Here is a 25,815-nt window from a genome sequence, read left to right on the forward strand (position 1 = left end):
CTGGATGTAATAGTATACACTACTATGGAATTAAATGATTTCTAATAACTACAAATTAAAGGATTAGAGCTGCAGTTAGCAGAGTTCAAGGTCAGCATCTGGACTCAAGTGTTTGTCGACCTGTGGTCTCAACTTCAGGATCTGGAAAGAATTCGGTTTCACAAAAGAAACCGAATGACAGATGATGTTAGTGCTACTTGCTTGGGCTTGAAGTGCACAAAGTACCTACCTTCAATTTCAGACTTATCCATTAAGACTTAGCAAGAAAAAAGTCATTAATTGATGTTAATCAAATCAAATGTGTTCCATATTTTTTTTTCAGTTCAATTCAAAATTACTATTAAAAGTAGGATAATTTTTAGTGTACTACTTTAAGCCCAATCAGTGTGCATATCGTTTTCTCTATTGTAAATCACCGATTTTTCTTTTCTATGAAACTGTTTTTAATAATGAATCTGTTTTTTCATTATTTTACATGTGTCTGAGTTTGTTTTACTCGTACTTCATTTTTGTAATTATTAGACGTTTCAATATATAAAATATATTGAAAAAAAAAAATATATATATACTGTTTCTCTTTTGGGGGGGGGGGGGGACACGCCAGCAGGGTCATGTTAGGCATTTTCCAAATTTTTGATATGCCGAGCCTAAAAGGTTGCCATCACTGTTCTAGACCACCTCTCAACAACCAACATCCCAACATAAAATTTACTTAAGAACTAGAGTCTGATGGTATGCTTCTTTTTTTGATTTAAACTAATTGAAGGGCCTGTAAACCTAGATAACCACCCTAGCATAAATATGCACCTACATATTAGGAGATGAAACTACTCAATAAATAAATTATTTGTGTTTATTGGTTGTGGTCCTATGAGCATTTCTAAACAAACTAAGATTTTATTTTGGATGATTGGAAATGCATTATTATTTGCAAACACTTACTAGAATTTTTTTTTCTGCCATCTGATAACAAATCGCAGCAATATCATCTGTATGAGATGGAAACCGGATTTCATAATCAGAAACTTTTTTGGTAACAGATGTGTTCAGCAGGCCTTCCAAAAGAATAGATATAGCACTTTCACCTAAGTACTCTTCATCACCATATAAAACTGGAATCCTCAATATACAACTGTCTGAAAGAATGTAATAAAACCTTTTAATAAAAAATAAACAGGTAAAAGTACTAATTATAAGAGGATCGAATATCATCTCTACAGCAAATTCAGGAAAGGATTTTAAGAAAATGATCAATACTATTCTGTTATTCTTTCACTAACATCTAACTCTATAGCAATGTTTTTGAAATTGTGGGTCATCAAAATTATGAAATCAAACACAGCTAGAATAGAATAGAAAATATCAGAGTGGATCTCTTAGATTTCGTAGCTTTAAAACAATTTGAACTGATTACAAGCATTCAAATCTAAGTATAAAACACAAATGAAAATCATGCTCACTAAAATTGTCCGACAGCCAATCAGCTATCCAACTTACTAGTCTGTTATCTATTCCCATCTGTTCCAATTTAGCTACTAGCTTGTCATGTTGTTGTCTATTAAAGGCTTTTGAAAAATCCAAGTACACAACTTTATATGCATCTCCTTTATCAAGTGAATTTGTCATCTTGTTGTAATACATAAGCAGATTGTTGAAACATGACCCTTCCCCCAACAAATTCATGCTGACCATCATAAAGAATACTTCTATTATCCATCCACTTCTGAATCCTAGTCCTCACCAATTTCTCTAACATCTCAACAACCACTCCAGACACACAAATTGGCCTATAATTTGTAGCCTCAGTGTTATACCCTCCCCTTTGTGAAGCAGAACAATTTTTTCCACTTATTTGTTAAATTTTTTCCACAATTTTTGGCACACTTATTTGTTAAATACGTGTGCCAAAGGTGCATTAATTCCATAGAGCATTCCCTCAAGACACATAGCAATATATTGTTAAGCCCTATTGCCTTATTAACATCAAGTTTACTTAATTCCTCGTATACTTCCTGCTCATTCACCATCAATGCTCCCTCACTATACCCTCTATGAAGGTGGTCTGAAAAGTTCTCAGCCTTGACCATAGATGGCAACACTATTGGCAAGATTTTTTTTTTCTAAGTTGGTACATCAAAAGCCTTTGAAAAATCCAAGTACACCACTGTATAAGCATCCATGTGAAATTGCAAGTCATTCTATCAAGTAGTTTGTTTTATACAGCTGTCTGAAGCAAAAGTGTTGTCTATATCCCTTGAAATGGATAAAATTGAGTATCATGTGGTTATAAAATTCTTTGTAAAAGAAGGTTTAACGCCAAAAGAAATTCATTTGAAGTTCATATAAGTTTATGGGCACTCTTCTTCTTCATTTTTGATAATTAAGAAATGGGCTGAACAGTTTAAACATACCCGTGCCAGCCTTGAAAATGATCCATGTGAAGGTAGTCCAAAAAGTGTAACAACACCAGAAATCATTGATCAAGTGCACAATATGGTATTGGATGACTGGCGAGTCAAAGCACGTGAAATTACTGAGACTATAGGCATTTCAAAAGAACGTGTAATATTTTGCATGAAGAATTACAAATTAAAAAGCTTTGCACAAGATGGGTGCTTTGCTTGTTCACAGCAGATCAAAAATGTACTCGCATGAAAAGCTTTTTGTGAAGTAAAATGGTGCTTCAAATTAACACAATTTCGGATTACCTTGTTATCCTGGCAGCGTTTTAGGAAGGTCAGATGATTTAGTTGTCTCGATATCTTCAACCTCATTTTGCTGTATTGGCAGGCCTTTCGTGCGATGGAATCTCCGTGGATGATCATAATTCTTGTAGCAAGGCTTATACGTTGGCCATACATAACTGGTAATTAGCTTAAGGAATTAACAATGCATATAACAGAAGCACTGTTTTACTTCACAGAAAGCTCTCATATTTATAACTGCACTAGTTTCGCCTTATTAAGAGAACAAGTCACCGCGATGCGTGTTCTCCTTGCTGACGAAAACAAAACCTTACGGGTGCTAGAAGAAGAGCTTTCAGATACTCTTGGCCATGATCTTTGGATGATTCCTTATGACATCTCATGCGCTTCAGCAACAAAAGAATTCGAAAAAATACATAGTCGGCACTTGAAAAAAAAAAAAATGAGAACTTGATAAAGAATTCTACTTCCTTACCACAGCCACCACTCAACACGGTTGTCAACCTCTCTTCTGCAGTTTTAAAGCCTGAAGCACTCACCGCACTTTCACGCGGCCACAATTTTGCCCTAGCTCCTAAAAGAATACCTGCCAAGGAAATCATGATCCAAATAGAACGTGGGATTTGCAACCTTCCTAACCATATCGCCAACAAAAAACCCACCCATACAGGCAGATACATTCACCAGCAATCCCCTCCCCCACAACAATATGGGATTATAAAAACACTATTCAAGAGGGCAAAATTAATCTGCTCAGATCACAATGCCTTAACTACTGAACTAAAGCACATCCTCAAAACTTTCTTAGCCAATGGCTACAACCTCAAAACAATCAAAAATATACTAAAACCAGTAAACCACAATCCCCCTCCCTCCCCTCCACAATAAAGATTACACTAAATCTATTGCCATCCCCTACATCCGGAGCACCTCTGAGAAAATAACCAATATCATCAAAAAATATTACCTGACTTCATGTTATAGACCATATAAAAAGTTGGCATCCCTTACCTGCTCTAACAAAGACCAACCACTCCCCTACACCTACCTGGTGTATACCAGGTCCCTTGCAGCTGTAAATTGTCCTACTTTGGCCAAACAGGCAGGACAGCAAATATCAGGATTTCAGAACACAAAGACTACATCCGGTTTCACCAGTACAGCCACTCTGGGCTAGCAGAGCATGCCTTAGATACCTGCCATAGAATTCGTTGGAAGAAAACTAAAATAATACACCGCAGCAAGTTCAAGTATGAAAGATTAATCATCAGCAGCTTTAAAAAACGTTCCAAACCTCAACAAATTTGGATGCATGAAACTACCCCAAATTTGGGAAGCCTACGTTATGAGAACTTCAGCCCAACGGCCAAGACAACCTAATTAGCCCACTAGGGGGCACCATTAGGACTTTAAGAACAATATTAGTTTCTTGCCTTCTTCCTCATTTGCTTTTGTTAGTGCCTGAGTGCACATACCATATTTGTATGTTCCTGAAGATGGCAACATGGCGTTGCCGAAATATTGAAGGTATTCATTAAAGTTTGCTTTAATTAATATCCGTTATATGCATTGTTAATTCCTTAAGCTAATTATCAGTTATGTATGACCAACGTATAAGCCTTGCTACAAGAATTACAAAAACAATAAGAGTAATTTTTCAAAGGCACAAGCGACATTGATTTTTACAGCTTCCAGCTGTCTCATAATCATCTTTCCATAATCATTAGCCTTGTAGTTCTACATATATCCCTTCTTTATAGAAGTTCTCAAGTAACTGGCAGCAATCCAGGTGATCACCTCATAGTCACTCTCACCAACTGGGGGGGGGGGGGGGGGGGGTATACCCCCCCCCCCAAACTCAACCCCATGTATTCCTGGCCATTCCATTTCTATGCTGACCATCAATATACATGTATTCATTACCACTTTCAGAATCCAGTCTCCTTACATCATGTCTCCCTGGCCCATCCCAATTCCCTGTCCAATTGCATTCCTGTTCCCATATTCTCTTCTCAGTTCACAACCACATCAGTCTCACCTAATCCACTCTCCTGCTCATTCACTTCATCTTTCTTTAACTGTCACTGATACCCTGTTTGCATCACTCATTACACTTCTTTCTAGCAGCAGTCTCTCCAAATGATTCACACCAAAACCATTCAAATGCAGTCCATCACTCTTAAATTCAATTCATCCTTCACAAACTACATTCCTTTCTCTTCACATATTTCTGCTAACATTCCATTCAAGATCTTTGTTATCTGCCACAATTTGTCACTGTCATATCTGGGCAACACACAAATTACACTTCCTACCACAATGCTGTCTTTCATCCTCCTGAATAATCTCCCAATATCGAATCTCACATTTTCCCTATGCCCAACCAAATCATACTTTCTAACTGCAACCACTAACCCCCTCGCATGCTTGCTTGCTTCTCATATCCAGCACCTCAATCACCCTGTTCATTCTCCCTCCTGGAAAACATACCTTGTGCACCCTCTCGTCCACCTCACCTTTTTTATGACAGAATCTGCATACAGTGCTATTCTTGAGTCATTCACTACTTCTTTCTCTTCACTATCTTTCATTTTATTCTTTCTCACTCTTCCATTTACATCCACCATACATCTAATTTCATTCCTCATCTTAATCATTTCATTCTTTAACTTTTACATTCCAGCAATCATTCTTGTTATGCTTCATCAGTCAGACTTTCTTCCATTTCCACAGTCATTCAGCTCTTGTTATGTCAATCAGGAACACTTCCATTTCATGATTACATTGGTTTTCCTTTTTTAATCATTCCCATATTCACAATCACATTCTACACACTCATATTCTCGTGCTTGCTCTTCAGGCTATCATTCTTAGTCTTACATCATCACTTCCTTTTGCCTGGCATTCTTCACTTCTAGTTCCCAACTTTCATTCAAATCACTGCAATCCATTAACATATCACACTTTCTACAGACCCTCACTCTCTTACTTCTCTTGTTTAATTTCTCAACAAACATGTCTACCACATTCATCCACGCACACATATTACATTCCAGACAATGAACATCTTGGTAAAATCCACACCACTTAACACACTTAATTTCATGCTGTACATCTAGATGACCTTGTTCTTACTGCCATTTTTACTTCTGTTAACTGTTATTCTGAGAAAGTGCTTCAAACTAATTAACTTCCAAACATGCTGTGCATCTAGATGACCTTGTTCTTACTGCCATTTTTACTTCTGTTAACTGTTATTCTGAGAAAGTGCTTCAAACTAATTAACTTCCAAACACGTCCCACTCAATCACAACCAAACCTGACTAAAATTACACTAAATAGTATATCACTATATAATATATTGTCAATAATTAATATCTAAACTTACCTTTTTTTCTGCAGACCATACATCGCAAGAAACTAAACTGTTTGTCCTTGTTGATCTGAAAGTTGGGTTGAAAAAAAAAATAGCTCCTGTACACTGCTAATTTAGTGTTTGGCTAATGTCTCTCCACAGTTATGAGACTTCTTAAAAAAATTAGGAGGATATCAACACATGGCATGAATGGCAGAATCATTTGAAAAATCTGGATATTATAAGAAATGTGATACTGTTAGCATTCAAGCATGTATAAATAGAGGTAATCTAAAAAGTGATATGGACATTTATAGAAGAGGAAAGTTAGCAATACATGTTTGATGCACGATGGCAGGAAAAAGACCCAGAGAAAGACCAAAATCTGGGTAGATTAAAGGAGTTAATATCTTTTCCATGTAGTACTATCATATCCTGTACACCTCTTGAGAGTACAAGTCAGGAATTGGATGATGATGATGATAACATCTTGGACTGAAAAGTTGGGGGAAAAAACTGTAAAAACAGTAATAATGTAAATTTAACTTTGTAGTATCACAGTACAGTATGGCTGCAGTTTATACATATTTGAAATAGTGGAATATTAAAAAATATTGTCTCACTCTAAGCACAAAATTTGAGATAATGTGAATTTCAAAAAAAGCTGGCAAGAATCTTATGTCTTTTAAGTTGGTGGGCTGAGTGTGTTTATGATGTTATCGCATCAAGGTGTCATGTCATATAAACAATAGCATGTACACCATGCCGTTGTTTTACAGTCGGCAAAATCTCTTACAGAATTTCAGCAAGGGCTTTTGTTGACTATTGTACTTTATGTGAACATTCACTGTTATTATAAATTAAAATATTTTTTACATCTCATATTAAAATAACAGCACAATGTCACCAAAGCATTTGTTAAGTGGTGAGAGATGAAAAACATACCTCAAAATCAATAACTTTTGAACAGTCTGATGTGATAAGATGCTATGAAGAAGGCTAAAAAACTGTTGTGAATTGATGTGCTCTTCATGAGAAAGCACTGCAAAATATTAGAAATAATGCTGAGAAAATAAAAAGCCTTACAGCAGGCACCTTTAAGTTTGTAAAAATTGTCATATAATCAGATGATGATAAAAGAAAAATGCTGGCAACATGGCTACAAGATCAATGACAAAATATAATGTGTCCATATGCCAGGCTATCATCTGTGCTAAGGCACAAAGCCTTGTGGCACAGTGCTAAGGTCACTACAGTTTAATCTGTACATAAATGATATAGGATATAATTTGAAGGAAAATATTCAGTTATCTGCTTATGATGAAAAATTGGGTAGGGTAACAGAAAATACATATATTATAATTAATTAAAGCAATGCTTTAATTAATTATAATATATGTATTTTTAATTATATATATATATATATATATATATATATATATATATATATATATATATATATATATATATATATATATATATATATTCCTTATCTGAGAACACGGTATTAACAATCTTCACACTTTTTTAAATCACTTAAACAACTTCCACCAAGACATCAAATTAACCATGGAGATTGAAGAAAATGGATCTCTACCTTTTCTGGACATAAAACTTACTAAGACATCTGACTCCATAAAAATCTCCATCTTTAAAAAACCTACGTACACAGACAGATACCTGCATGCGTCCTCACATCATTATCCGGCACAGAAGATGGGTATCATCTCAACTCTAGTGCATCGTGCCAGATCTGTACTGTCAGATGAAGAAGAACTAAAAAATGAACTACAACACATTGTTTTTGAAGGACCTTCAAAAACAATGGCTACTCTTCAAAAACTATCAATAAACAACTATCCCGCATCAACGAAACAATGTAGAAACACAGGACGACCCCAAAGGTTATATCTCCTTGCCATACATCAGCACGCTCTCCAAGAAACTAAGAATTTTGGGAAAGTTTAACATAAAAATGTGCTTCTCTACTCTTCCCAAACTAAGATCAAGTTTAAGCAAATACAAACAAGCTCACAACCATCTACAATTCCCAGGTGTGTACGAAATCACATGTGACTGCGGAAAACCATACTATGGCCAAACGGAAAAATCCATCCTCCTACGTCTCGAAAAACACCGAAGAGACAATGCTTACAAAAGAACCAGAGCTAGTGCCCTCTCAAGTCATGTCCTGTTTTCAGTAAACACAAATAATGAAGGCCTCCAACATGAAAACTGAACAACAACTTCAAACCTTCACATATGCCATGACGAGGTAGAAAGCCGCATAGTCGAGTCTAAAGAAATTGTCATGGACCCTCTACATATAAACAGTAACCTCAGCTACAGTTTACCAGACTCATTCAGCTCTGCTGTCAGATATTGGCACACTCGTGAAGCCACACGCACACAGGTGTCTAACAATAGAACTTTAACATGGACTGTAGCTCCAGTTCAAAGTTAACTGTGGTTTATAGTTGAATTGATAGTTTTATAGTGACTCATTGTTTCTTTATAGTGTTTTTTATTAGCTTTCTATGTTCTCTCATGCCTGAAGAAGCCGGCCACTCCGATGAAACATGTTGCATATTTAATAAATTTAATTGTTTGTTCTATTTCTCGGATCTCAGTCAGTATATAAAAGTATGAACATATCCCATTCCAAGTTAATACAACAAATCATCACACACATATATATATATATATATATATATATATATATATATATATATATATATATATATATATATATATATATATATATATATATATATACACTGACACCTTTAATTTTGCTAATATTTACTTTCACTCACCACCAGCAACTGCTGCAAAATAGGCTCTCACTCAAACACTACTAATGGGTTAGGAGGAGACTGTATAATCACCATACACTATAAGAAATAATAGTGTATGTATGTGTGTGTGTGTGTGAGAGAGAGAGAGAGAGAGAAATTTAACAATTACCTGGATAAGCTTCTAAAACAGCCTGTTCAGCTTCTGCCTTGGTTTGTCCATATTTATTTACAGGATTGGGCTTATCTGTCTCCTTGTATGGAGGATTTGATCCATCAAAAACATAATCTGTACTTATAAAAAAGAAAGCTATTCCTTTTGCTTCTGTAAGAATAAATAAGTTCAGATTATGAACAGGGGTTTCAACAAAAGAATGCTGGTATTTTAAATGCAGATTTTTTTTAACCAATTTGTTGACAGTTACCTAAGAAGTTGTTTATTTCAAAGTTTTATACACATGTGTACTGCCCATTCTGTTCTAGTTAATGGTTTTGAGATGGGAATAATTTGATAAAAAAAAAACTTGGTATGTGTGATGGCATACTCAAATCTGAGTTAGTTACTTACCAAGAGAATTGAGCCAATCTACTGACTAATATGCTTGGTAAATGTATCGAGCATGGTATAATCAATTTAAAGAAACTGACAATGTTGAATAGAAAGTTCTCAGTATGTCTGAGCACTTTCTACACAATAACTCTATCTGGGAAGAGTCATTTCTACGCAATGACTCTTCCCAGATAGAAAGATGGACTGTGACCACTTCATTCTATAATTTATTCATTCTTCATTCTATTTTATTATATATTATTACTTAAAGAATAAAGCATATACATCAAGTAACTTCACTACAAAGGTAAAAAGATAAATTAGAGATGCTGTAGCTACAGTCACTCCTGAAATTTTGTGACAAAAATGGCAAGTGTTGAGTTGCAAGCTGGATGTATGCCAAATTACACACAAAGATCACAGTCTACTTGTTCATCCCAAATAAAAAAAATAACTTTACGTTGCAAGCTATCCATAATACAGCTGTTTCTTAATTTTTTTTCAATAAATATTTACATTTAAAATACTGGTATTCTTTTGCATGAGAATAACCCTATATATAAATAATTACTCTCACATATTCAGAAGATTTTCATAAAAGTGATTTACTAACAATACAGAATGCAGCAACCATTACAGAAATATATGCCGTATGTCATCATCAATTACTGGATTGAAAAAATCAGAGTATATTATATATAATTTCCAAATTCTAAAATGTTATCAGATTGAAACTTTATTATTATTATTATTATTATTATTTTACAGAAAACTTGTTTTGCATTACAATTTTCATACATATATACTTACTGCAATATAGTCTGCTGTTTCAATATTTGTTCATCTTTGAAGGCTTCAATTAAGAGACATCATTAGTAAAGATGCACATATGCATGTGTTCTGAGTCTAAATGTAAAAGGCTGAACTTGGGAGTGGTATTACCTGTATACAGTTCCATTACCTGTCCACACAAGCATATGTGCATCTTTGCTAATGATGTCTACTTAATTCCTTTGCCAAATAAAGGTTCATCATAGACTTAAAAGGAATTTGATGACATGCTTTTCAATATAGCCAAGATTGCAAAGTCTAGGGCAAAATCCTCAGAAGTCAAAAATGCCAAGGAACTGATAATGTGTTTGGAATAATCCACACAATTCCAAAGTTTGTTTGGAATTGTGTGAATTATTCCAAATTTTGGTGAAGTCCTGTCAATTTGGAGCAATCACATCCTCTACCTACACATTCACATTTGGTGGGTGTTTTACTAGCCCTATATATGTCCCCAGCAAAAAGACATTAACCCATCAGACTGGAGGAAACTCTCTAGGCGTAAACTATTTTGATTCCATACACAGAACAGTAATTAGGGTGCGGTGTCTACACCCCTCAGAGAAAAGGCCAGACCTCTGTTGTACTTAGCTGGCAGATGTGCTTCATTACCCAGTGTAATATAATGACATTGCATATCAGAATTCTGAAGTGGACATAAACCATCTTTAGATACCAGAGGATTTTATTTTTCCCCCATTTCTCCCAGCATGCAATAAGATTAATGTTTTTCATTACATCAAAGATGGTAAGACCAGATTTCTTCAGCATTTCTTATTTTCGTGGCTACAGCTTTAAAATGGTTATTCTACAGACCAGCCATGTTGGAAGTTTTTTCCCACTTGGTTAGACTATAATAAATTTAGTTTAATTCTTTATCCAAGTGTAAGCAAACAAAGTTTGCACCTGAAGAATCTTCAGGACTGAGGCAACTTGTGGTAAAGGTGGACCAAGCTCTCATCACTTGTCTTAGTATCTCCCATAATGCAAAACACATTTCCTTGCAGACATGTATAATGCTATGCATTAAGGGAAGGGCTACTACCCAGACCGGTTTTGATCTTTATTGAGGTCTTGTCAGTGGGAGCCAGACCCAGAGGTAGTGATACTACGGTGGAACAAATGGAGAAGTCATATTTACCTATGTTAGTTGCCAAAAGATGTCTCACCTTATTATTAAATTATTCTGGATTAGAGAGAAAGATGTTGGAAGTTTTTTTTTTCCACCACTTGGTTAGACTATAATACATGTAGTTTAATCCTTTATCCAAGTGTAAGCAAACATGACTTCTCCATTACTTCCACCTTAGTATCACCACCTCTGGGTCTGGCTCCCACTGACGAGACCTCAATAAAGGTCGAAACCAGTCTGGGTAGTTGCCCTTCCCTTAATGCATAGCATTATACATGTCTGCAAGGAGATGTGCTTTGCATTATGGAAGATACTAAGACAAGTGATGAGAGCTTGGTCCACCACGAGTTGCCTCAGTCTTGAAGATGCTTCAGGTGCAAACTTTGTTTGCTCACACTTGAATAAAGGATTAAACTAAATTTATTACAGACCAGCCACTAAATAGCATACTGGACCAACCCAAATGTTAATGCATTCAATCCTTCCAGGAAAGCTAGCAAATGGGCTATTAACGAGCTAAGTGATGAACACAATGCTTCACCCAACCAAGTCAATCCAAGTAAATCCTTCGCCCAACCAAGTCAATCTAAGTAAATCCAACCAAGTCAAGTCATTTGTGGAAATGACTTGACTTGGTTGGATTTACTTGGATAAACAGGCCATCCCACAAGAATTGTGGGATGGCCTGTTTCCACAAATGGGGCTTTGGTGAGGAGTGTGATGCTGTGTTAAATGCATACCTTCCCTAGCAGGAGGAAACACCAACTAGACCTCTAGGTGACAGATGCCAGCTAGGTAGGCTGGGTGGCTAGCATATCTGTATCCTAACTCATGGCCATACTGGCCAGTTCAGTGTGAGACTATCCTGCTCACTGGAAGCTGAAGTGGCATGAAAAAAGTTCATGTTTGATCTCTAGCAGGGTTTCTAGATTATGCAAAAATAAATAAAATACACATAAATAAAAAAATATAAAATTAATAAAAATATAGAAAAAATATCCTTGATCAGGCCACCCATTGTACTAATATACTATATATTCATAGAAACCGTATCACTTTATATAAATATAGTTTTTAGTAGTTAAATGGTCATTTTCATTGGTTTATCATTAGATATTTTGTTGTATTGCATCATCTATCATTCCCATGGATTTCTGTACAAAGTGATAGTTGCTGCTATTGCATCAGAACTTTTTATGCTATAAACAGACAGCAAGAGCTAGTTTTTGCATTTTCGTGCTGAGATCGCTATGGCTAGTTATGTGCAGTTAACACCTTGCAGAAAAAGCATTATTCAAGCTTTGAATAGAGAAGGCTATTCCTCTCATGAATTGGCTAAAAGGGTGTCCTGTAGTCAATCTACTGTGGTATGGCTGCTGTCAAAAGTGAAGGAAACTGGATCTGCTGAAAGGAAGGAGGAGACAGGAAGAAAGCCACTGTCTACACCATGCCAAGACCAAGCTCTAAAGCAGCTCTGCCTCAAAAATCACCATGCGTCATCCAGAGAACTGAAACGGGACTAGGAAGTACAAATGGGAGTTGTGGAAAGCTCTGTGACTGTCAGGAGAAGACTCATTCGAAAGGGACTGATAGCCAGCACCCTAAAAAGAAGCCCTTGTTAACAAAAAAACGAGACTGGCTCAGTTAAACTGTGCAAAGAGTATGCCAAATGGACAACACCTATGTCACTCATATCTGGACAAATAAGTATTTGTCCAGATATCAAGAGCAAAACACTCTCAAGTGTTTGCCCTTGAAATCTCCAAGGCTTGTGACTGGGTCTGGCACTAAGATCTATTAAGTAAACTTCCATAATTTAATCTGCCCCTGACTTCTGCAGTTAGAATGTGCTTTCTGACTGGATGCTCACTTCGGGTGATGGTGGATGGTTCCTTATCTTCTAAGTATACAACCAATGCAGGGGTCCCACAAGGCTCTTCTTTCATTCACCCTATTCCTTCTATATATATATATATATATATATATATATATATATATATATATATATATATATATATATATATATATATATATATATAAATGATCTACTCCAGCAGACTACCAATACACAGTTTTGCTGATGACAGCATATTACATTCCTCCTTTTCATTTGACAAACCTGGCAATGCACAAATCACCACAATCTCCAGAGCCTTAACTGCTACCGACTTAAATACAGTGAGACCATAATTAAAGAGTTGGTGTTCAGAGCCCTTGGACGAATTCCAAACTTGGTGTACTTTTGGTTGACGATACCCAAATTTCAAGACAGTCTGACATCTCTCTTTTCTGGAATTACCCTCACATGAAACCTCTCCTGGCATAAACACATCTCATAACAACTATTGCATCCTCAGCTTCAAAAAAACTAGAATTTCTCTTTCACTCAAGACATTACTTCAACCCCTGAACAGCTGTTAACATTATACAAATCACAAAGCTGCCCAGCTATTGAATACTGCTCCCACATATGGAATGGGGGCCCCTAAAAGCTCTCTCAAAATGCTCAACTCAATACAAAAGAGAACAATTAGACTTATTAATGACCCATCTCTTACCAACTCTCTCTCTCCCCCACTTTCGCACAAACATTTGGTTTCTGCAGTATGTATATTCTACAAATATATGGGAAATGCTCATCTGAAATAACATCAATAATTCCTCCACTCAGTACTAAGCTCGTTGAAACGTGTAGCTGCTGCTGAACATTCCTTCGCAGTACACCTAGAAAGAAACAGAACAAGTTTCTTTTCCTCCTCCATCCCTGCAACTACTGCACTGTGGAAGTCTCCCATCTGCTGTGTTTCCCAAGGAATACAATTTACAGTCATTTAAATCAAATGTAAACAAGTTCCTCCTTTCCCAACCCACTACCCATACATGGTACTAATGTACTATAGGTTGATCAACCAACCTCTTGTATATGGGCACAACATAAAAAAAAAAAAAGCACACTCTTGGAATATGGGGGTATTGATTTACAGAAAATAAAAAAGGTACAAAATTCTGCCATTAGTGGACAATTGGCACTAGAATTGCATAATATTTGAATAATCTCACTGTTTCTACTTGACAAGTTAGTGGATATAAGGAAGACTGAAACGGATTCACGTCATTCTGATAAGACTGAAGTGCTATGGATCTCACCTACTGAAACACACATTGCTAGTCAAGCTTTACTATCAACAACACACTAACGCTAATGCCACACTTTGAGAATTCCAGCATTTGAAGGATAGTAGAAAAGGTCCATGGCAATAACAAATCTTAGAAAAATTATTTTACGATTTTAAAATAGTGGATCTTTAGCAGTGAGGCCAGGACAAGGGCACAAATGGATTATTCCTCAACAAGTTGAAGAAGTTGCAACTTCCATCATGGAACACAGAATGAATAACACACAAGAGACTAGCAGTGCTTAGACAATAACAAGGCAACTGGACATACCATACGCAACTGTGTGGAGAATTCTGTGTCAAATGCTGAGGTTTTCCCCTACAAGATCTCCCATACACAAGCTTTGCTTCATGGTGATGCAGAAACTCGACTACAGTTTGTGTTGACGTTCTTGGCTTGAATAGAGGTGGATGATGCATTCCTGTGGAAGATCTGGAGTGATGAGGCACTTTTTATCTGAATGCTAGTGTTAACTCACACAATTGTCACATTTGGGCTGCGAATAACCCTCATATGTTCCATCAGACCCCTTTACACTCACTGAAAGTCACAGTATAGTGTGGTTTCACTGCATCGTTTATTATCAGTCCATACGTTTTCAAAGAACTTTGCCCAATAGGACCAGTGACTCGTACAGTTTCTGCTGTTAGGTATCGTGACATGCTGCGCAACATTGTTGTTCCATAACTGCAGCAGCAAAGATGCCTCGACTCTATTCATGCAGGATGGAGAATTACCTCACATTGGATTGCCTATGCCTTATTCTCCAATTTCAGCACATCACTATTTGAAACCGACTCACATTCAAGAAGTATCTTCATGTTTGGTGTTGAATACTATAACCATTCTCTCTTTTCTGATCAATCATTCAAGAAATCTTATTATTTAGAAGAACCTGACCTGTTTTAACATTCTTAGTCTTAGTAACACTAATTATGTCAGCATGGCATTTCTGTAATGATTCTGTAGCTTCTTGCCCACTGATGCTTCTATGTTGATAGAGCCTTTATTGAAGTCTGTTAATGTTATTTCACTCTTTGTTCCAGTTCCCTGACTAGCCAGATGATGCCCAGCTAGCATAATATGTGATTATAATGTATCATTGTAGCATGTGTTTAGTTTCAGTACAGAATGCAATTTGCTCAACTAAGTATACCTAACTGCAGCCTCATTCTCATTGTTTGCAGCATTCTAGCAGATGCCTAGTAATGGAGATTGGACATAGGTCTGAATCTCAGTTGATTCTCTACATAACTTTCAGATTATAGAGTGGTTCCTCAGTTATCTGGTTTCAAACCATAAGTGAAAGCTTGAAAGCATGTATGAAACTGAGTGAAACACCAACTGCTAACAGATTACTTGAAATAAAGTCAACTCTATCATCAAATATGTTATATAACATTAAAACAATTAAAAAAACAATAAATCACATTTTTATCCATAGAAATCTCTTGAGAATATCTAAAATTAAAAATTTCACATCAGATGTTGAAAAAACCTACACTACTGCAAGAAATGATATAATAAATAGTTTCTTACCAGCCAATTTACTCAATATTCGTGAGCATTCAACGTTCAGTTTATAGCTTTCATCATAATTATTCTCGACTTTATCTGGAAACCTTTGTGCTGCACAATGCACAATAAAAGTAGGCTAGCAAAAAGCGAAATTGTATATATACATAAATTACATTTAATAATATATGTTCAATAGCAGTAAAGCATTGTTTTAATGAAATTTAAGTAGTACTTCAATAAATTTTAGAGTGAAGTATGGAATTAACAAAATGACTTTAGAGAATGCAGATGCAAACATAACCATAGAAGTACTTAATTATCTTATTGAATAACCATTTTATCAGTGAATATCATCAATGGAAACGAGCCTCCACAGCTCAGTGGGTATAGACAAAGTTCTTTGGTTGGAAAGACCTGGGTTCGATTCCCATTCATGATGTGAGGAACCTTTACCTGGCCTCTTTTGACTAAAGGCAAGTTAGCCAGTCTCATACAGAGGTAGAGGATTTTTTCACCCAGAAACTCATGTTTTTCGTCCCTCAGAACAGGTAAACCAGCCCTGTAAATATACACACACACTACAGTAATAAAAATACATACTTAATTCTTCATTAGGAGGGCTCAACCCATCTTAAGGGACTGGAGGGGAGGGGAGATTCCATACAAAATAAATAAATCAATGGAAACAATATAATAGCTGATAACATAAAGAATGGAAGTAGCAGTGTTAACTTTAGATACTGCAAAATCTTAATGTAAACAGCAATGAAAGTGGTAGGAATATGAGATCATGTGCTAAGGGAATACGCTAGGAACTGGCTGTATCTTTAACATGGCTGTTTAGTCTGAGTATTAAATCAGTCAACTGAAATGAGTAGAAAAGAAGGTACGGATTCTGCAGGGACGCCGCAGAAAATGAAGGCAGTGAATTACAGGTTGGAAAGTATTTCTGGAATTCTGCTTAAAGTCTTGGAAATGTTTGTTAGAGTTTGAATTCAGGAGTTAATAATGCCTCAATATAACACTTATGAGGAATATCATGGCTTTATTAAGGAGGCCTTGCCTTATCTTATTAAAATGTGACTTCAGATGGATAAGGGCAGTGTCTACACTATGAGATATTATCATAGCTTGCAAAGCCTTTCATAAGGATATGACATAAATTAGGATGGTCACTGATAGATACTAAGAACTAAAAACAAAAGAAAGTGCAATCAAAAAAGATTGAAGTTGATCAGTAGGAGGACATCACATAGCTCTATTTTGCTGTTTAATCTGTATGTTAAACACTATTATGAACAACTTTGAAGGATGATATATGCAGTTGTTTGCTGGTTATGTTATTTTGAATTTACGGCAAAAACACCTCAGGCTATGAGGCCCATATATTATCTGTTAACTGCATGTGGTCAGTTTGTTTTGTAGGATGAAAAATCCAAGCTTCCAGGAGAAAAAATCCTGCCACTTCCATATGAGACCGGCTAATTCACCTTCAGTTCAGTTGAAAATCCATAATAAAGGTTCTTTGCATCCTAGACAGGTCTTTCCAACCAAAGAGCATCATCGAAACTGACTGAGCTACAGAAGCTTGTTGTTTGCTGATAGTGCAAAGCTGAGTCGAGACCTCCATGGAGTCTCGACTCCTGGAGGTCTGTTGATAATAATAATAATAAATAATAATAACACCTTAGAGACTGGCTAATAAAATCTGAAAAAAAAAATTGACTGACTCAGCCATGGAAATATATAATGAAGTTGTCTGCAAGGATAGAAAAATCAGAACACCAAGAGGACTCAAGAAGTTAAAGAGTCAATCCAGTAAACAAGAAATCATATGGAAAGTTTCTATCAAGTAAATCAGTGTGTACCCTTGGAGAATATGAAAAAAATATTAGAGAATTATGTTCAAAAACCAAATTATTTTATTTTATGACACCCTGATGGAATCCAAGGATTCATCACTGAAGGAATTCTACACCACCTGCACACGACATAATCCACCATTCACATTATGCTATCTACTGTCTTATAATACACTACATAATCCGCTGTCATACATTATGCCATCTACTGTATACACTAATAGTATTTCTGTCTGTTAATTATGGTATGCTCTCTGGCCGATTTGTCTGTATGAAGGTTGAAAAACCTTAGTTTCTAGAAGATAAAGTCCTGCTACCTATGTATGAGGGTGACCAAATTGCCTTCAATTAAAAATGTCCATATAAAGTTTCTTCTCATTGGGTCCTATCCATTTGAAGCGCACACTGTTCTATAATCCTTCCAATTGCTACGAAGGTGATTAAAAAAAAGATAAAAGATATTTTCATGATCTTTATAAAAATGTAAATATCATGAAATAAAGTATTAAAAAAAAGCTCAGAAATAGTGAATGTTTATCACAAACTGAATTTGAAATAATCAAGATGACAAATAATAAATAAATAAAAATATCTAGGTAATTACTTGGGGTGCTTAAGGGTCAAAGCTATATAACTGAGAGGAGACCTCCACATAGCCTTCAAAGGAATGTGGAGAACCGACAGGGCTTCTGACCTAATGTCCAGTCCTCACCTTCTCGTGGTGCACCCTGTTAGGTATCTACCTGGATGCTGAACAAACGAGGATGGACTGGCAATTTGGGATTTAGCTGACCAAATTGTATTCTTATTGGCTTAAACAAAAATTTCATATGATGGTACAACATGACAGAATTTCATGCCGGCTGGGGCATCACCCAGTTAAACAAGGCCCCCCCATTGTTTTCACCAGGGAACCAGGGAAAACAGCGAAAAGTCAGCTACTAGAACAAATTCTAAAACCCACCCCCAACTCAGCATCACCAGAGTTCAAGTTTGGTACTATCAACATAAGAAGCCTGAATGACAAAGAAATGGAACTAGCTGAGGAATTGGATAAGTACCAGATCGACATAATAGGGATGACTGAAACAAAAAAAGGCAAAACCTGGTGAGATCTTTATGAGCAATAAATACAAAATGTTATATTTAGGGCAATAACAATCAAGGAAAATAAGGAGTAGCCATAGTATTCAAAACTAAATATGAGGCTAATCTTCTTGAATAGCAAGCAGTCTCAAGTAGAGTGATGTGGTCAAATATGAGAATGGGGAACTGAACGATGAGACTTATTTGCGCCTATGGTCCTATGGGACCATAGGCACATAGGACCAAGTGGAAGAAAAAATTCCTCCACTTCTTAAGATGGAAGTGGAGGAATTTTTTGAGGCTTTAGAGAAAGCAACTGACACAATGAAAAGGGAAAAGTTGGTCCTTGTTGGGGATCTAAATAACAGAGTAGGAAATGATTGTCAGACATACAAAAATATTTTGGAAAATTTGGGAGAAAAGAGCCAAGCTAATAATAATGGCATTTGTGAACACCATGTTCCAACATAAAAATGTGCACAAATTCACATGGAGAGAAGAAGCAAGGAATAAGAAAAGTCTCATTGACTATGTTATTGTTGACAGTAATGTTTTCCCACTAGTGTGTACAGAGGATTTGAAATTGGAAGTGATCACTATTTAGTCTTGAGCAGGATAAAATTGAATTTCATATTGAAAAGAATAACATGTAAGAAAGTTTTAAAGCAAATAAAAGTTGAGCAGCTCTTAGATGTGAATTGCAGACTAAAATACACAAAGATTATTCAAGAAAAAATGAAAGAGTTTGAGAACAAGAATCAAACCTTGGAGATTCAGTGGCAAGCCCTGAAGAAAACACTGATTGATTCAGTCAGAGAGGCATGTGGTGATGTTGTCTGCAAGGATAGAAAAATCAGAACTCCATGGTTGACACAGGAAGTTAAAGAGGCAGTGAAGGAAAAGAAGAAAACATATCAAAAGCTCCTGGCAAATAAGTCAGCTTGTGCAAATAAGTCAGTTTGTCTCTGTATTCTCTAAGAGAATATAGAGACAAATGTAAGAAAGCTAAACACTGTGTAAAACTAAACAAAAGTCATGGGAGGAGACTTTGGCAAGAACATAGAAAATAAATAGAAGCTCAGAAATGGAGGAAAGAGTGCTGTAAAAGGAATTAGAGATGATAAAGGTGACATGAAAACAGGACAAAAAGATATCCTTGAAGTACCCAGTGATGACAGCACAGTGGTAAAAAACACTGACCAGGCATGCAGTCAGGAATACATATCCATACTTGAAGTAGAAAAAGCCATCAAAAGCCTGAAATGTGGAAAGGCAGCAGGAGTAGATGATGAATTTCAACCAGAAATGGAGGTATAAAAGGATCACAGTGGTGCACTGCATAGTTCAGAAGGCTCGAACAGAGGGGTGAATTCCAGATGATTGGAGTAGAGCTCATAGTACCTATATATAAAAAGGGAAATAAAACTGAATGGGGGAATTACTGAGGTATTTCCTTACCGAGTGTTCCTGGTAAGATATATGTAAGTATACTTGAGAAACGGTTGAGAAGGATTGTGGAAGAGAAGCTTGGTGAAGAACAAGCTGGATTCAGGCCAAATAGAGGCTGTCAGGATCAGATTTTCACTTTATGACAGAGAGCTGAGAAATCATGGGAATATAACAAAGATCTGTATTTAAGTTTTGTAGATCTGGAAAAGGCATATGACAAAGTGCCAAGAGAGAAGCTATTCAAAATGTTACAGTTATATGATGTTAATTGGGCATTATATCAAACAATACTTAGTCTTTATTTGAGTTGTAAATCAGCAGTTAGAATTGAAGAAAGTACAGGAAGATGGTTTAATGTTAAATCTGGTGTCAGACAAGGATGTACATTATCCCCTCTCTTATTCATTATCTATATGGATCACATTATGAAGGAAAGTGATATGAAACCTGATATCAAAATTGTTAATCTCAGCTCTTTGCTTTGTGCAGATGATGTATACTTCTAAATAAATCTGTACAAGTCTGCAAGATTCCCTGACTAAATTGAATAACCGTTGTAATAAATATGGTATTAAAATCAGCAATAACAAGATGAAGACAATGAAAACACACAGAAAAATTGGAAATATCAACTGCATTGTGAATGGAAAACCTATAGAACAAGGAAAACATTTCAGCTACTTAGGCACGATTTTTAGTGAAGATGATAAATTAAATATGGAAATAGACAACAGAATCAACAAAGTTGGTATGGTGGGAAGTCAATTGAATAAATTCATATTGAATAAGAGAGAAATTAGTCGGAACACTAAATTAGCTGTATACAAGACAGTGTTCAAACCAGTTTTAACTTATGGATCTGAGAGCTGGGTCAGAAGTAAAACACTTGACCAAAGACTAGAGACCGCAGATATGAGAGTCCTGAGAAAGATTAGAGGCATGAACAGATGGCATCAATGGCAATATCATATTAAAAATGAGGATATTAGGAATGAACTTGACATTGTCAGCATCCAGGAATGCGTTAGCAGAGCTAATCTCAGGTGGTATGGTGACTTAAACAGAATGGTTGAAGATAGATTAGCAAAACAAGTGTTTTCTGCCAGGTTGGCAAGAAAAAAAAATCTAGAGGAAGACCAAGATATAAGTGGATTGATACAGTAAAAAGTGCCTTAGTAGACAGAAATATAAGACCTGATAATATTGGAGTCTTTACAAAGACTTATTTGGAGGAAAATTGTAGATAGGAAGTTAGTAATGATGTAAATTTTTCATGTAGTACTATCATATCCTGTACACCCCTTGAGGGTATATATATAAGGAATTTGATGATGATGATGATGATGAGGTAATTACTTTGAAAATTAAATGAGATAAACAGTGACAAAAAAAGATATCTGGAAAAATGCAGTTGTGAACAGATTTCAGTACAGAAGATAGATAAAACCTATTAGAAAATCTCAAATGCAGAAAGGCAGCTAGAGTTCATCTACTCATATAAAAATTTTAAATGGTGGCTACACCACATAATTCAGAAGACTAGTGGTGTAGAGCTCTTATTATACTATCTATAAAGGGATATAAAACTTTTTACATTTTTATGTTTTATTTATTTATTTTTAACATGTCTCCTGCCCATGAAAGGTTATAAACCTATAGTACATTAGTACCATGGTTGGGCTATGGAATTTTTTATCATTGTATTTCTTTATTCATAATGTTTATTTATATATTTTATAGTTCCAAAATACCTGCTCAAAGACCAAACATGGAACTTTTCAAGCCATTTCCATCACTGTCTCCAATAAAAGAGGCAGTGGTCTACCAAGTGATGAAATTTAAAAATTTGTTGATGAATTCATGCCACACAGGATTCAAAACAACCTGCTGTTTGAAGAGTGGGTACATTAACTACATGGCCAACCAGACCAGCAGGTTTGGTTGGTGATGTCACAATTAACCAGAGTCTGTAATCCACATACTCGCAATCTGTCCTCATAATCTAAATCCCATAATTCAGATATAATCTTTGTAACTCTTCTTTGCACCCTTTCCACAGCTTCTTTATCCCCTTGGAACCTGGGAAACCAAATCTGTGCACAGTAATCCAAGTGTGGTCTTATCAAAGCCGTATAAAGAGGCAAAATTACTTCCTTATCCTTACATATCAAGGTGCACTTCAACATAGCAATTATCCTCTGAGTTGTATTTGCAACTTTTGCTATGTGATCTTTGAACTTTAAATTCTTATCCACCAAGATCCCTTGCCTCTTCAGTTTCTTGTAGCATAACCCCGCTAACATAATATGCCACTGGAACTCTAATCATGCCAAAGTGCATAACTTTACTAACATTAAACTGACAGCCATTTTTGTTTGCCCAGATTTCCAGTCTATTCAAATCATTTTGTAATTGCTGAATATCAGTAGCATCCCTGATTGCCCTGCCTATCTTTGCATCATCAGCAAACAATTGCAAATCTAATGATAGACCCTGCTTGATGTCATTAATGTATAGATTGAACAATAATGGCCCAAGGACTGAACCCTGAGGTACACCACTGGTTACCTTAAATCTGGCAGATTCACACCCACTGTATACCACTTTTTGATATCTGTCTGTCAACCATCCCCTGATACAAGTCAATAGATTATGTTCCAATCCCATATTCTCCAGTTTACACAACAGCCTATCATGTGGTATCCTATCAAATGCCTTAGAAAAATCCAACATTATCATAGTGTATCCATTGCCTTTATCCAACTCGGTCATAATATTGTTATAAAATATGAGCAAATTGCTAAAACATGACCTTCCTTTAGTAAACCCATGCTGCTCCCTGCAGAGTATAGAATGCTTGTCTACCAATTTCTGTATGCAAGTTCTTACCAACTTCTCTAAAATCTTCACTACCACATCAGAGATACTAATAGGTGAGTAGTTAGACATATCAGTTTTTGCACCAGCCTTGTGCAATGGAACTATCATACATTCCTTCCATTCCACAAGAATGGAAGGAATGTATCATTTGTATAAGGAAGGACTTGTATTCCTGAGCTGAGACTCAAGTTATACAAATGTGTGAAAGGCCTAGCCAATTCAGCTGAACATTCCTTTAACAAACGGACAGATATTCCATCTGTCCCTATTAACAAATTCTTATCCAGGTTATGCAAGAGCTCTTCAACCTCATTTTCATGAACCTCTAACTCTTCATTCAACGTAGCAGTAGCACCATGCTACACACACCTGGTTGATATATCTTAGCAAAGTGAGCACTCATTAGCTGAACAATCTCCTTAGCTTCCAACACTCATGTACCATCTACATTCAATAAAGTTATTCTTCCACATTCATTCTTTCTTTTGCTTGCGACATAATGACAAAATTCTTTTGGATTGCTTTTAGCTTGCATGGCCAATTTCTTTTCATACTCCGTTTTAGCTTTTCTCATAATACTCATTATTTTTCTAGCCTGAGCTTTATATATTTCATAACTCCTCTCACTCTTATTCTCACGATATATTCAGATACAGCCTCATTTAAGCACTTTTTCAAAGATTCCCATGCATTGCTGACATTTTTTCCATTCAGTAACTGATACCATGGGACCAAAGATAGATCAACTCTTCTAAGTTGATCATAATTTCCAGCTTTGTAATTCAGCATGTAGCCTGATTTAATCAGAGCTTCAATACAAGTAAATACTTCCCAAGAAAAAACAGCATGATCACTGTCACCAATTGGTGGTAAAATAGTCATATTCTTGACAGAGATCCCTTCTGATGCTATGAGCAAATCCAACACTCTTTGACCTCGAGTTCCTTCTTTCACATGCTGCTTGAGAAAGTTATCTCGCAACAATTCAATAAATTCTTGGTTTAATTATATTCTTGGACTGGACTACTTGCGTATAGAGGCTAATGACTTCACATCGACTGCCTTAGTATCTCATAATACAAAGTACACATTCTAAAGAATGTGTATAATGCTATGCATTATGAGAAAGGCCATTTATTACCCAGACTGGATTAGATCTTTATTGAGGTCTCATCAGTGGGAGACAGACCCAGAAGAGATACCAAGGTTAAAGTAATGCAGAAGTCATATATTTCCCACATACAACATATCTATATATCTTTAATTTATAGTATAACCAAGTGAAAAAACTTTCAACATCTCTTTCTCTAATCTAGAGTATTTTAATAACAAGGTGTTACACCCCTTGAGGGTACATGGCAGGAATTTGATGATGATGATGATGATGATGACCTTTTGATTACTTGTATATGGGAAATACTGTATATGACTTCTGCATTACTTCAACCTTGGTATCTCTTCTAAGTCTAGCTCCCACTAATAGTAACTTGCATCCCAGGGAGTGGAGAGGTTCTGCTCAGTGGCTGGTTTTTGATTGTCATTGAGTGGAGCCATTCAGGTTAGGAATGATGGGTTTAGTAGTGATCCTTTAGGGTCACTCAATGAAATATAGATTGATCTTGCAGATCACTCAGAAGTTTTGAAGAGGTATCCCTGCACTTTAACATACAGTATCTCAAAAAAGGTTGAAACCAGTCTGGGTAGTGGCCTTTCCCATAATGCATAGCATTATGCACACCCTAAATGATATGTGCTTTGCATTATGGATACTAAGGCAATTGATATGAAGTCATTAACCTCTATAAACAAATAGTCTAGTTGTGAAGATACTTCACGTGCAAACATTGTTTGCTTACACTTGGATAAAGGATTAAATCAAGAATATAATTACTTCACATCTTTAATTTGTATATGAATACAGCCAGTACAAGTGTTCAGGATCAAAACTGAATGATAGCTATGAAAATTGTTCAGGATCAGAACTGAATGATTGCTATGAAAATTTAACAAATTTTCTTTGAAAATCAGCAACAAAAAGATAAATACTATGAAAATATGCATGAATATGGAAAACATCAACTACATTCTCAATGGAGAACCTATAAAAAAAGTAAAATATTTCAGTTGTTTAGGCACAACTTTCAGTGAAAATGACAAACTGAATATGCAAACAGAACACAGAATAAGCAAAAAATATTAATTGTGGGCAGAGAGTTTAATTAATGATATGGAATAATTAGCTGTAACACTAAACTAGCAATATACAAGATAGTGTTCAAAGCAATTTTAACTTATGAATCAAAGCGCTTGATTAGAAAAAAAAACAGTTGATCAAAGACTAAAGGGTACAGATGTGGAGTTCTGAGAGAAAATTGTGAAGAGAGCAACATTGGCAGAATCATATGAAAATGAGGATATCACAAAGGAACTCTATTCATACATTTCCTAACAATGTCAAATTGTTAGGAAATGTAT

General features: G+C 35.8%; 1 protein-coding gene across 4 annotated transcripts in view; it reads right to left on the bottom strand.

Annotated features, from left to right (window-relative positions):
- Positions 1 to 25,815, bottom strand: part of LOC150105782 (methionine adenosyltransferase 2 subunit beta-like) — a 65,992-nt gene that overhangs the window by 12,950 nt on the left and 27,227 nt on the right. For all 4 annotated transcript variants that reach the window (XM_090394348.1, XM_090394350.1, XM_090394349.1 and 1 more), the window contains exons 4-6: positions 16,085 to 16,199; positions 9,028 to 9,180; positions 943 to 1,136 (exon numbers count right to left, since the gene is read on the bottom strand). In XM_090394348.1, coding sequence (XP_090250474.1) covers positions 943 to 1,136; positions 9,028 to 9,180; positions 16,085 to 16,199 — 462 coding nt within the window. The remainder of the gene's footprint in view (positions 1 to 942; positions 1,137 to 9,027; positions 9,181 to 16,084; positions 16,200 to 25,815) is intronic.

This window comes from Typopeltis vanoorti, chromosome 6 (assembly GCF_054136105.1).
Source record: "Typopeltis vanoorti isolate ZY-2024b chromosome 6, IOZ_Tvanoo_1.0, whole genome shotgun sequence".
In the NCBI taxonomy this organism is placed as follows: Eukaryota; Metazoa; Arthropoda; class Arachnida; order Uropygi; family Thelyphonidae; genus Typopeltis; species Typopeltis vanoorti.